The sequence below is a fragment of the Protopterus annectens genome, chromosome 8.part0 (assembly GCF_019279795.1).
Source record: "Protopterus annectens isolate FY-2018-M chromosome 8.part0, PAN1.0, whole genome shotgun sequence".
In the NCBI taxonomy this organism is placed as follows: domain Eukaryota; kingdom Metazoa; phylum Chordata; order Ceratodontiformes; family Protopteridae; genus Protopterus; species Protopterus annectens.
In genome coordinates, this window is record NC_056741.1 from 1,418,281,137 (window position 1) to 1,418,295,956 (window position 14,820).

At 35.8% G+C, this 14,820-nt stretch overlaps 1 protein-coding gene across 5 annotated transcripts in view; it reads right to left on the minus strand.

Moving 5' to 3' along the window:
• FEZ1 (fasciculation and elongation protein zeta 1) overlaps window positions 1-14,820 on the minus strand; it is a 248,569-nt gene that overhangs the window by 106,465 nt on the left and 127,284 nt on the right. For all 5 annotated transcript variants that reach the window (XM_044081023.1, XM_044081022.1, XM_044081020.1 and 2 more), the window contains one exon: window positions 1,368-1,639. In XM_044081023.1, the coding sequence (XP_043936958.1) occupies window positions 1,368-1,639 (272 nt within the window). The remainder of the gene's footprint in view (window positions 1-1,367; window positions 1,640-14,820) is intronic.

The window sequence follows — 14,820 nt, forward strand, 5'->3', positions numbered from 1 at the left end:
TGGTACTTCAGCTTCCTACGACATCTAGAAGACAGCCTGATTACTTAATCTAATAAAATTGTTCCTAAGCTTGTACAGTGGAGGTATTTTCAGTGGATATCCCTGTAAAGCAACCTTTAGTTCGGTGAGACTAATCCTAGTAACATAGTGATTAAAGAGATAAATATAATCTTGATGGCTCCCTTTATTCACAAAAATACTAACTGCATTTGACAGTCAGTATTTTGTCAAGTTACAAACCTAACACAGTATAAAATGTCTAAACCAATATCATCTATAATCTATCAGGCGACATTATAAAACAACCTTTCTAGAGGAAAACAATTTTCACTGTTTAGGCATTCATATTTTTCTTATTCAAAGGTCACATTGTTGAATGTCTTTGGTGCTATCACACATCATATTTAGAACTTAGTAAAATAGAATGCATTTCTGCTTACTGTCCTGTAAGAAATATGAGATGGTCAATAGACACACTGCCCAAATTATTCCTGTTTCCCTATTTCCCTGTCTGTCCCCCTCTGCCTTATACTAGCAACAGATATGAAATAAAGCACTTATCTGTCTAAGCAGCTCATTTGACATGGAGAAAGGTAACAATCCTTTCTTTTAAACCTGTCAGTCCTTAAAGATGCTGTGCACTTTCAGTTGTATACATTTATTTTCTAACTGTCCAACCCTGACCACAATTTGTTGCAGTTCATGAAAGAAAAACTCTTTAAATTCTACAGCTTCATGGAATCAGCTCAACCTAGGGGAATGTGCTGCACTAGGTAAAGGTAAGCCGAGAATGGGGATACTGGCAGAGTAATTGTTTTATTAACCTGTATGTCTGTTTTAGGTAAAATTCAACAATTTCTCAGAAGAAACCCCAGTGTGGAAATTTTACCTTTCTCTGAGTCAGTGATCTCAAAGCTGATTACTGAAGTTGAGCAAGCATAGGCGAACTGGATTTCACTCCCCCTAGAAAAGAGCTGTTGTACGTATTTTACATACTGTTCATTTCAGCAAACAGCAGCTTTAAATGCTGTGGCCCCTGTATTGTTGTCTTCGGGGTCGTAATTTTATGCTACACTGTACCCTATAAATGGTCAGAGCCTAATTATGTTAACTTGCTTGATGTTTCTTCCTTGTTCAAACAACCCTACAACTGTAGCAACAAAGAAATGAGTTAATGGATTTAATAGTAAGGAATTCCATACAGGAATATTTTGTTATTTGAAGAGATGTAAATAAACAACCCTGCTAATGAATAGTTTTCATCCTACTGAAGAAAAGAATATTTTATAAAGAGGAGAATTTCCTGATAAAATGTTTTATGCCAGAATGCCAGAATACTTTATGAACAAATGTAGCATTTTACCCACCTTCATAGGCATACGGTTGTTCTTCTCTGTTCGGTTGCTTTGAAGGCTAAGGCCTTTCTCCTTTCTTTTCTTCTTCATTAATTCTCTCTGCTCCTTCTGCTTGTTCTGGACATCAAGCAGGACTGTGATGAATGTGTTCTTTACTTCCTTTTCAAACTCAAGCTCATCACGTCGGGCTAGCTGCCTCACCAGTTCCTCAGAATATTCCTGAATTGAATGTTTAATGGTTTCCAGCTCCTCCAAGAGTTTGTTTACCTGCATGTGCTTCAAAGCTGAGGAGAAAGGCAGCATTACTCAATCTACACAGCACAGAAGTGAACAAGCGCACTGACTTCAGACAGTACTACTATGAATTAACTGGTCCATATCGTGGTACATAATAAGTCTGATGCCAGAATATCAAAAGATAATGAGTTCTACTTGTGCTTCAAGCACTTTTGGATACAGCTTCCATAAAAACATCGTAGAGCAGCACAAGAACAGCACTGTGTTTCTGAGGTATCATTTCTGACATACCGAAGTGAAGTAGTGCAGCTGAGTGTTAATGATTCCACAACACCCGCCGCCAAAAAAAACTTGAAAATGCATTCCATGTCTAAAAAATATTCTTTAATTTGCTAACCATAGCTTCATGATCTTCACCCTTGATAAATGGACTTATCTTTTAGGGGCCCTGTAGACTTATCAAGCTGTGTGTGCGTGTGTGTGTGTGTGTGTGTGTGTGTGTGTGTGTGTGTGTGTGTGTGTGTGTGTGTGTGTGAGAGAGAGAGAGAGAGAGTGTGTGTGTGTGTGTGTGTGTGTGTGTGTGTGTGTGTGTGTGTGTGTGTGTGTGTGTGAGAGAGAGAGAGAGAGAGAGAGAGTGTGTGTGTGTGTGTGTGTGTGTGTGTGTGTGTGTGTGTGTGTGTGTGTGTGTGTGTGTGTGTGTGTGTGTGTGTGTGTGCACGTGCGTAATCATGCATGTGTGTAAGCATGCCATCTCTTGGCAGCCACCTCAATCAAGGTTTCTCATATTCATCATATTCCAAGTAGGGAAGAATGAAGATGCATAGATATAAACCTGCATGGCTAAGGTAAAAAGAGACCATGTAAAACATGTTAATACCAGTAGATACTAGTTCCCTGCAAATATTGTAAAGGCAATAGACAACAATCTGTAGGTAAGGGCAATACTTTTGAATTTTAGTAGTATCTTTAGTAAAGTTCGCCATGAAAATCACAAATAATCTAAGACATTTAAAATTATCAACCAGTTTAGCAAAGTGAACTAAAAACTAGTCATACAACAGAAAGTGGCCAATACCATTTAGCAGCAACAGGGCAAGAACTTTATTTTTGGGCAATGGTAATTGAGTATACTATGGGCATGATAAGCAAGCTGCTGCAATTATAGAAACAATAGCAAAGGGAATCAGTAAAACAACCATATAAAAGCAACTTGCCTAAAAGACAGTAAAACAGTAATACATACCTGGGCATAAAAATGACTTTAAATGAGTATAGGGTAATCAAAAGAATTAATTTTGTAAAGGAAGTCAAGAGTAATTGCTGTCTCGCTGATATTAGGATATGCAGAGCTGAGATGTAAAAAAGTATCTGAATTTCTTTTGAAAAATTACTTTCTAGAATATATTTTTATTATCTGTGAAGAAGATAATAGACCTGTGGGTGTGAACAACAAATCGCATTCTGGAATCTATGTTGATAACATTTGGGGATTTATATGATTCATAGGAATTTCAAGGATATTTTCATCTGATAACCATATATACATTGCCTCAGGCTTCACCTCTCTTCTCAAGGAGGCAGAGGCCAGTTAGTCATGGGGTAAATTTGAGAGTACTCATCCAGTTGTCTAGGTTTAGGTTAGGTTTTTAAGGAAGATGCTGAATCACATTGCTTAACACGCACAGGAAGTTTATTTCAGATAAGAAATAGGCACTGATGTTGAGTCTAACTGTCCATCAAGATCTGCTTATCTGCTAATTGATGAAGGATTGGGTCTCTTCTTCTAGTGTTAGCAGTGCTGTTTGACTTACTGAAATATTGGAGGTCAAGGACAACCAGATCTCAAATGGTGCAATAAGCAAGGCACAGATAATCCCTCAGAAGTCTATAAGATAAAGAGTATAAAGGCAGGGCTTCCAGTCTGTCATGGTAATTCAGATTTTTAAGTCCAGAGATATTTTTGGTTAGGAACATCTAGAGCTTTACGAGTTAGCTGATATGTTGAGTGAAGCATATCCCGAAGAGAATTCTGTACTCGATAATGAGGCTGATCAGTACTGAATATAGGATGACAATAATATATATCTATAGCTATATATATATATATATATATATATATGTAAAAAAAAAAAATTATATATATATATATATATATATATATAGATAGATATATATATATATATATATATATATATATATATATAAATATATATATATCTAACTAAAATTAACCGCACTCAAAAAAATTGAACGAAGAGAAGAAATTTTAACTAAGAAATGAACTTCGTGACAATAAAAGCATTCAAAAAATAGTAAATCATACCAACAACTCTTGTAGAACTTTAGCGCTTTCGTCTTATTTATTATCAAGACTTCTTGTCTTTCTGAAGAAGTCTTGATAATAAATAAGACGAAAGCGCTAAAGTTCTACAAGAGTTGTTGGTGTGATTTACTATTTTTTGAATGCTTTTATTGTCACGAAGTTCATATATATATATATATATATATATATATATATATATATATATATATATCTATCTATATATATATATCTGTATCTATATATATATAAATATATATATATATATATATATATATATATATATATATATATATGGGTTCACTTCAGATGATCGAGTTTCCGAAATCTCGAAACTCATATGATCGAGTTTTCAGAAACTCAAACATCTGAAGGGGGGTTAAATAAAGTGTGTGAGTACCTTAGGTGAGGGAATCTGCAAGGAGCAAGCCCTCTGCACCCCTGCTACTTAAATATATGAATTCCGAGATTGTGCTACAGTGGGGAACAGGGAAATCTGCCATTCTGCAGTGTCTGCAGAAGCGTGGAATGAGAGATTTCCCTTTTCCCCACTGTAGCGCAATCTCAGAGTTAGTATATTTAAGTAGGGGGGTGCAGGGGGCTTGCCCTCCTGCAAAGACATCTTTAAATGTGTTTTCATTTTTTTTATTTTCAGTTCTGATGTTCGAGGTTCAGAAAACGCGAACATATGGTCTCGATCATATGAGTTTCGAGATTTCGTAAACTCGATCATCTGAAATTAATCCAGATATATATATATATATATATATATATATATATATATATATATATATATGCAGATTTTTTTTTATTTACTCTTTGTTGAAAGCGTTAGTCCCACTAGGACAGTGTCCTCTTTTCAGTGGACAGACCAGAGATGATATTCAGATTGACTAGAGGGAAATTTGGCCAAGGGCAGCAAGGACCTTCCGTACTCTTTGAAGGAAAGGAAGTGAAGCACCCTATGCAACTACTAGGTGGCACCAGAAGGCTGCTACTGCAGTTCTGGGAATTCAAAATGGAGTAGAGTGCAGCAGAGATGGAAAGAGGCATAGGAGAAAACTTGCTGAAATAATTGTTACAGATTTGGAAATTAGAGGATTGTACACAAATGTTTGTACATTTGATGAACCAGACAGAGACAAAGGAAGAAGAGGAAGTGTGATGCAGTGTCATGGCAAACAGAGTATTACTGAAGGAAGCAACATCGAGTCTGGAAACATAAACAACAGCTGGTGAATGGTAAATACTGGAGGTATTTTCAGCTGCTGGAGTAGCCAGTTTTAAGTGTTTATTTCTGCAATTTGTATTTTTTTTTGTTCCATTAAAGAAGTTATATAGATGCAGTAAGCCAAGGAAGAATGGAAGAAGGAACTGGGGGGGCAAAGATTTGTAGTTTTTCAACAGTGGTAAGAATAAAAAGACAAAATGATGACAATGTGAACAAGAGTGATATCATGGATAGTATTATTTTGCCACTAGGGTTTGACATTAAAGCAATAAGAACATTAACTCATTCAAGAGCTGAAATGGTTTGTGAAGTGACATTTGAAAGCTTTAACTTACTTGAACAAAATTATGACTAAGGCTGAAAAAAGAACTACAGTAGCACCATGGAAAAACTATTTATTTCAAAGCTTAGGACTACAACTAAAAAGAAGATAAATGTGCAGTTTAGGACTTCAAATATGGATGAGCATAAATTGTTAAAATGTTTTTTTCCCTTTACTGTGTAATAAAGTGCACAAAGTTAAAAAAATGTGATGAAACAAATGTATGGACTTGGGGTTGGGCAGTGTGGGTAAGAATGGATGTTAAGGATGGAAAAATTCAATATATTTCAAATATAATAATTATGAATGGCAAGAGATAATTTGTTAGATACTGGGGTCAACCTAAAGCATGTTATTTCTGTGGCGATAAAATGTATTTAGTATAACACTGTAACAAATGAAGGCATGGCCAATAATATTTTTAACATTCATACTATTCATTTATATTGATTTCCTAACAATATTTTTTTCATGTTTAAACAATATTTTACAATACTTTTTATTGATTTTTTAGGTATATACTTTTCTTAAGTATATGAGTTTGTAAGTGAATATATATGGAAAGAACAGTATTTTTAATAGATTGAAGTATGTAACACATTAATGTATTGATATGATGAAGTATTGCTTCAAACAGAAGGATTTTCAGTATGTCTAAGCAGCAAGCCAGCCCCATTCAGTTTATTACATACCATTTCAACATCATTTCATTTTATTTGATTTGATTTATTCCATTGTGTATGCACGTATATATGTCAAGATATGCTTAATATTCAATATTTATATTTATATATATATTTATTTTTACTGAGTATACACGTGCACAACATTCAAATTGTTGAATGTACATGTTTATATGTGTCTATGGTATCGTTGTTTTTCAATACATATACGTATACTACAAAACAGGAATATATGTCTAATTTTAATTTTAGTCAATTTGAACTACTAATTATTCAGTTATTCTATTAATGGAACTATGGGTAGTATATAAAGAGTCAAAATCATTTTATGCATTGATTCTGATGAGGTCTCTGGTGGGAGACGAAAGCGCTAAATCCTTTTTATTATTTTTTATTGTCTTGTATAACATCCAGCAATTTAGTGGTTTTTATCGATTCTTTATGTGTATTTGTTAATAAAAGTTTTTTCGCACTATCATCGGTGGAATGTTAATTGTTTGAGCCCTGATGCATTTGGTGGAGTTATTGGAGGTGTGGTGATCTCGGAAGACAGCCTTTATAGTAACCGTTTCCACTTTGGTTCCTGGTATCCAATGTGGAGAGAGGGTACATACAGCAAAATACTGTAAGCCTTGTTCTAGACAATGCAAAGATTCTACTATATGGAAACTTCTGGTTTGTCTGACCCACATTAGAAAAGGAAAAATAGATGAAGAGGAAAGCTCAGAAAAATGATAAACAGAAGAAAATCTTATAATGGAAGATGCTGAAAGAGAAGGAGGTATGTGAGAAGATCATACCAAAACAATGTTAAGCAATGAAGTAGTTAGAGAAAAAATAACAGTTCAAAGCAGGGTTATAAATATATAGAAATAGATCAGACTTATAATTTTATAATGTGTAGAGGAAGAAAAGTGGTAAATGGAGAAACGAGAAGAAGAAGAAGATAGTGAAAAATCAATTAGTGGGAGGCTTCAGAGGAAATAAAGAGAAACAACAATATCTGGAAGTAAAACACAACAAAGAAAAGTGTGATTTATGAATTTTAGCATTAAATGTGAATAGAATTAGAAATGATATAAGAGGTTTGGTGGTGGTGGAACGGTGTGAAAATAATAATTGCTTTATTTTTTTTTTTTTGCTTACGAGATACTAGCTGTAACAAAGAAGAAAAAAACAAAAGAATACAGGTAGTTGGGGTTAAGGAGGGGGCAAATTGTTTCACTGGTAGGAAATGAGACATGTTCTACAACAGGAATTCTAATATAAGATTAATAGTGATTTATATGTATACTAATATGACTGCAAAGAAATTAAAAAATGCCTTAATAAATATGTCAATAGTAATGGTAGGACATTTAACTGTAACCTGAGGAAAGACGAAGGGAAAATAACACAGGATATTAAGACGTTAAGGTAATTAATAACATGGAGATTAAAGCAGGAAACAACAGAGAATGGACAGATAAAAGGGGATTTTTTTAAAGACAGAAACTCATTATATAGTTTATAAAACAAAACAAACGACACCCAACGGAATAAACACCTCGCTACTGCAAAAATAATAGTAACCAATTATTCCAGCAAATTGTGAAAGTGCTTACCTCTGTGCACTAATAAAGGATTGCGATGGTATTTTTATATGTGAATATGGCTACCTTCATGTTCCATGGTTGCCTCTGCTACTGTATCTTGGCTGGAATAATTCATTATATAGTCTGTTTTAAAGACATGAAAGAAATAAAAAGGGGAGTACAGTTTTCAAATCATAGAGCAGAATGAAATAATAACAGAGGGACATGGAATAAATAAATTAACTGCAGAGTTTAAAAAGAAGGATAAATAATAAGACATAAAGAAATATTATGGAAGATCACGTGACAATGAGACAATTTTAAGAAAATTGGACGCAGTAGCAGATAGTACATAAGCAGTAGTATAAAACATATATTTAGAACTGGAAAGAAAAATAAAAAAGAAATAAGGTAAAATATAAAGAATTTTTACGAAATTATGAGAAAGAAATAAAGCAAGGAAATGACAAAATAAGGGAAATAGAAAAACAGATATATGAAAAGAATAGAGAAAAAGAAAAATAATGCTATATACAAAGTTTTTTTCAAAGGCAAGAAAGTAGAGGTTTTCCCTTATGTTGGGAAAGAAATAACATGAAAGAAGAAAAGACAGAAACTATGGCAAAGGAGACATAAAATGCACACAAGAAGGTATTATAAAGGTAGATCATTTTTTTAGAGAACATAATTGAAAAAAGTAGAAATGGATGGACAACAAGAATGGAAAGTGAAAAAAATCTGAAAAAGTAAAGATGTTTTAGAAAGTGATATCACAGTAGAAGAAATAGAGAAGATGATAAAACGGTAAGAATGAATCAGCACCAGGATTGGATGGTATAAGCTATAAGTATTATGAGGAAATGAATTAAAGTGAAATAGGCTGTTTTTAATATTAAATGAATGGATGGAGGGCGGAGGATATAATAGAAGAAGACATATGTTGTAAAGTGATAAAATGTATATGGAAAAAGGATGAAAGAAAAGACCCCAAAAACCGGATGCCCATGAAAATAGAGACTAATGACTGTAAACTATTTATGAAAGTGCTACAAAAAAGTGGAGAAAGTGATGAGGTAGTAAGAGAAGGGATCTGTGATATAAAAGGAAGAGAGGTGAAAAATGTTAATTATAGCAAAAGAAGTAGAAGATATGATACTGAAAGAAAACAAAGACGTAAGAGTGATAGTATATGACATAGCTAAAGCCTTTGATAAAGGCAGCCATGAAACAATGTGCCAGATTTTAAAGGCATATGGTATAGGGAACATATTAATGTAATAAAGAAATGTTATGAAAACTCATTGGTACAGATTAAAATAAATGGGCGGATGGAAAAAAGTAGTAAGAGAGCTGTAAAACAGGGCTGCCCAATGAGTTTCTGCTTACTTGCATTAGTAATGAATGCAGTAGTACAGAAATGTATGGATGAAATGGAGGCAAGATGGAAGATGAAAGGAAATGTTATATACCAATATGTATGACATGCTGATGGTTTAGTTCTAATAATAAAAAAGAAATAAGGAATGGATAAATGAGGTTGTAATAAAGAACAAAATCTGTTAAAAAATGATCTGCAGTTAAGCAAATTATAGTTTAAGGGATATAGTGAGATAAAAAATAAATGGAATATATTTCATAAGAAAGGAAATAAAGTTTTTGGAGTGACATTTGGTGAGTATGAAGGTGTAATAGGTCAATGGAGAGAGATACTGAAACAAATAAAAAATTGCTAGCTTGGTGAAAAAGTTTTTACTTACCATTTCAGAAAATTGACATACATGTTGAGTAGTTATCTGTTAGAAAACAATAAAATTCTTCCCACTGAAATGGAAAATTAGTTATTAGAATTTTTTAGCTTTATTTGGAACGTAAGACTAAATCCTGTGAGAAGAGGGGTCATTTATAATAAAAAGAAGAAGGTTGTTTGAATAAACGCCAGTGGTGCATTTATCATTTATATATTTATTTTGGAAAATAGGAAAGGTAAATAAAAGACAAAATGAAGTGACAGGTAATATGTCATAAGAAAAATATAACAATGCATTCAAAAATGTAAAAAAAGAAAATGAAAAAAGGAAGGTTGTAAGAAAAAGAATAAGAGAATAAAATGAAATTGTGGAACACAGAAGTAAGTGAGGCTGATGGGAAAAGAAAAATATGGTATAATATAGTAATATGGTTTTAGATTTTGTGTGTGTGTGTGTGTGTGTGTGTGTGTGTGTGTGTGTGTGTGTGTGTGTGTGTGTGTGTGTGTGTGTGTCTATATTACAATGGCAAAACTGCTAAACACCCAACGTCATTTCAGTGACACATAAAAAGCGAACTACAAGTTACACGAACGGCCAGATCACCTATTTTTTTCCTAGGAAAAAAAATCGGTAGACCAACCAGACACGACACACCAACATTACAAAGTTGGGGGCTGTGCCCCCCATACCCCCTTAACTAAATATACCAACTCAGAGATCGCATTACAGTGCGTAAAAGGCCAAATTCACAATGACAGCCAAGTGATTTTTTTCCCTAGGAAAAAAATCTGTGATCTGGCTATTCGCATAACTTGTATTTCGCTCTTTATGTGTCGCTGAAATGGCGTTCGATGTTTAGCTGTTTCAGCATCATAATATAGACTTGTGTGACATGGCATTTGACATCTTGTGCTAAAGGTGTCGTGCATAGCCTCTGCAAAGGCCCTGGTACAGGTGTACCACTTCTATGCATCCAGTGCTGGGTACAGCACCCCTGGTATAGCCTCTAGTGTCAACAATAGAGGCAATCCTCTACAGCAAACAGCTCATTGTATCAGGGTATGCCATCAAGACTACTCACTTGAACCAGCAGCTCCTGGTGCACATAGCAGATGAGATGCCTTAGTCAACTGCTGTGTGCCTGGTCTGTGAAGGTTATACCCACATCATAATCTGTGTGTATATATGTGAAGTTTCCTCTTCTAACAAAAGGAAGCCCAGCACATGGGTTTCATTCATAAGAAACCCACTGGTGAGTAATATTCTCCATCCTGTTTGGAGGGGACATCACCTGCAGAGACTAACACAGACATTGACAATTTGTCCTAAGGTTCTGTGTCATTATGATCTCTGTTAGCATCATTGTCAGATGACATATGACACAAACATCACCCATGCAACCAGCTTCTGAAATATAATAACCAATGCCCTCCAGATTGCTAGGTTGGCTTCAGAACATACATGCAATATGTTGAACCCAATATCATATGCTGCTGTAATGCCCTTGTGGAATACAGTGAAATTATGTTCATGCAGTAATTATGCTTACCTTCAGCTCCTGTTGTATGTCACTGCATCCCTGAGGTGCCTACAAAGATAAATATGCCAACAGGAGTATCCTTACTCAACAGCACAAATAACAACAGTATGACCAAAGCTACAGGAGATGATAGTAATATGCAGTATCACCAACAGAAACACAAAGGGGCGAGACTGTTACACTGGAGATAGTGCAAACATTATGGTACTGAAGTGGCTGAAAAACACTGGAAACATGAGCCACAAAGAATCATAGAAGATTATGAAGTTTATATCACATGGAATCACCCAATACCAACAGTTCAAAAGATATATGCTAGAAAACCAGATATAGTGGTCCAAGTAAAGAAGACAAAAGTAGCATTGATCATTGAAATCGCCACACCCAGTGACTACAGTGTCTTGTGTAGAGAGAGACGCAAAGTCATAAAATACCTGGATCTGCAGGAAGAAACAAAAGCCATGTGGAAGAAAGATAACCAGACAGTTCCAATAGTAATAGGAGCAAGGGTCTTATAAACAAGAATTTACAATCGTATTTAGATATTTTACCAATTCATGTAACCTTACCTTACGAATTGCAGAAGGAGTCATTACTGGGCAGATTGCGGGTGCTGCAAAGAGCACTTTTGGCTGACATCAAAGAGTGAAATAATACTAATTTCATGAACTTCAATCGTACTTTGACTTAGAAATGGGGTCCATTCCTGTCACGGTATTAGAAACCCAAAAGACTTGGAGAAATTAAAAAAGGGCAGAACCAACATGGCACTGACCTCTGTATCTCCTTTGAGGGGAAGGCAAGATGCATCCTGTCCATACAGGGACACTAGATACTGGACTACTTCCATCAGTTGCACTGACACTGGAAGGCCACACCCTGCTTTACTCTGCCCTGAATGTATCTTGAGTACCTTATGGTTTGTCTAGCCGATCATTGTGGTGAGATGCTGCCAATAATGTCTCATGGTTCTGTGATACCCTCATGACATTTATGTCCTGCAGTGTGGTCTGCCACACATGGTCCTTCAGTTTTTGTTCTGCTTCCCCTCAACCCAAGAGCCAGTGCCATGTTGCCTGGAGGTTGCAGCAGGACCTAATTTTCAGCAGAGCTGAAATATTCCAGCCTCTGACGTCCACTCCTAGACATGTGTCTGCCTGTCTAAACATAAGGAATATAACAATACATATACACTGTGTCTGTGAAGGACATTTGTATAGATAGTGCACAGATGCACACACAGTATGCAGGCCCTAGCTGGAATGTTACAAACTACTATCTCCTGAGATAGAGACCACCAGGGAAGGCACAGATGTCCTGGACAGGTAGGCATGCCTGCTTGCATGTGTATGCTCAAAGACAGACACATCTCCCCAAGAAAATTATCAGCTCATGTCTTACTTGGGTAACATTATAATGCATTTACACATAGCAGACATCCTATGTGGCAGGTAATATACTGCCAAGTTATGACAGGTATTAGGAACAGATAAGGAACAGAATACATGTAATGATCCAGGTTAGCACTCAAAATGTAGTAACTTTGGGTTCCTTAGAAAATATGTACATTTCCATATATTGTGAAAGAGCTATCTTTCATTCCTTCTGCTTAATCTACCAGTCATCTCTTGGTTACAAGTGCCTAGGCTATTGTTATGCTGAACATGGAAAATGCACCTGTATGATGCATGTAAATTCACACTTTCTGCTCACATCAGCCATCTTATATGTGACAATAGCTGTGAAATAAAACATACTCTTTACTGAATATATCCATAGCATTACCTAACAGCACTGTATTAAAACTACATACAGCATTCACAGATTGAATTGAAGTAGTGCATTCTTCTACTGAGCACTGATGAAAATAGTGGTCCGGTCACAAGCTGCACAAGTGGATACATTTTTGCATATTATGTAGTCAGTTTGCTACTTTAGCATGAATTCCTGTAAATCACTTAGTTATGATGTCATGCACTGTGGTACGTCCATGTAGTTGAAGCATGCAATAACAAGCAGCACATTCACTTTGATGTACAGGTCATTAATACTTGCTTGCGCAGCACTATACAAGTTGCTGGCTGTGATTCACAGTCATATATATACTGTGACATGTGTTGGTCAGTCATACTGATGTACTCATAGTGATATATTAAAAGGGATAGTCTCACAGCACAGAAGCATAAAGAGCACCAACCTCTATTCAAAGGAGACCAAGATCTGTCTTTACTACCTGCAGTGGGACTTTCGGCAGATACTGCTAAGCTGTTATGATGAGCACTTCAGAAAAGTAGTGGCCTAATATTACATTATATTTACCTGATGGCAGGAGAGGATAAATGTAATCTGCCCTTTTATGTGTCTTAACTTTGTACATTCCTTAGACCAGACGTTAGCCAGACCTACTGGCATCCCCTGAAGTAGACAAGAATGCAGACACAGGTATCCTGTCCTGAAATGCTGGCACAATGGCCTTTTCTGCCAGTGGCATATAGAATTTAAATACAGTGGACATTAGAACTTAAATGTAAGTTCCCTGAAGTCTTTAGTGAGCATTTCTGTCAACATATCGCATTGTATCAACTGCACTCCTGACAGTCAAGTAGTTATGCTCTTTGCAGAAGTACCAAGAAGGAGTGCATGTGTGAGGGTGTAATTGATTCATATTAGATAGCCATCTGCAATTTGTTAGGACAGTCGCTACATATTTTAAGGTACTTTTATGGTGTGCAGGTCAAGCCATCTTATCTGACAGACCCTGAGAGATGCAGCTGTCAGTCAATATTGGGTATCTGTGAGATACATACATTGAAGGAGGACAGGTGCATAACAAAAGAGAAACAAGGGTTGGGCAAAGGAGGAAGCCTCTCCGATTGCAAGGTGTTAGGGGACGTGATTGGGAAATGCATTTCCTGCATTTGTTTTCTGTACCGGTATTTCTAAATGCCAGTACAGAAATTTACTTCAGAGCTTAGGCTCTTTGTGCGTGGTAAGAAGCTGTCACACGTCATCTGCTGCAAATGGAGTAATTGGCCTGCTACAGTTTAAAAGTAAAAGTCCTGTTACTTTCTTTCTTTTTTCTTTAAGAGCTGAAGAGATTGAGGCGGGGAATGTATCATGAGAATACATCTCAACCTCTTAAAACAAGAAACCAGGACAGAGACATAAATAATGGGGCGATATAAGTCCAAAAATAGAGACAACTTTTAAATGTTGCTCTTGCAAACTTAAAAAGTTGATAGAACAGCGGGTTTTGCATTCGCGGGAATTTTCTGAAAATTATGAAGTCTGAAACTCAAATATCTGTAATTATTTTCTGACTTCAGTCTTTAGTGATTTGCCAATGATTTGCCAGAAAACCACAAATGTATGAATAATGGGCCAAAAAATATGAGGCAAAAATCTGGATATTCTGCAAAAGTATGTACAGTTGAGATGTGTGATCATGAGCACCAGACTAGGGAAGCAACTAGTTGAGCCAGTTACAGCACCAAAGAATGTTTAGCATATGTTGCTGATCCTGCTCCAAGAAACTGGTTGAATAGCAATGGCTGTCAGAATTATTGGTGCTTCACTTAGTTGTGAACAGTGCATTCCTACATTGTGCATGTAACATTGTTCTGACATACACCTTTACCATACAGCATATGAGGAACATGATGGGAACACCTGAGCTGCCACAGGAGGCAACACAGACTAGCTACTTATACATAAGCTGTATGTTGGCTTCAAATTGTAATTTGCCAGCTAGCCATCATTCTCATTGTGTCTTCCCTATACAGGCCATGCACAGAAGGAGGAACTCTACTA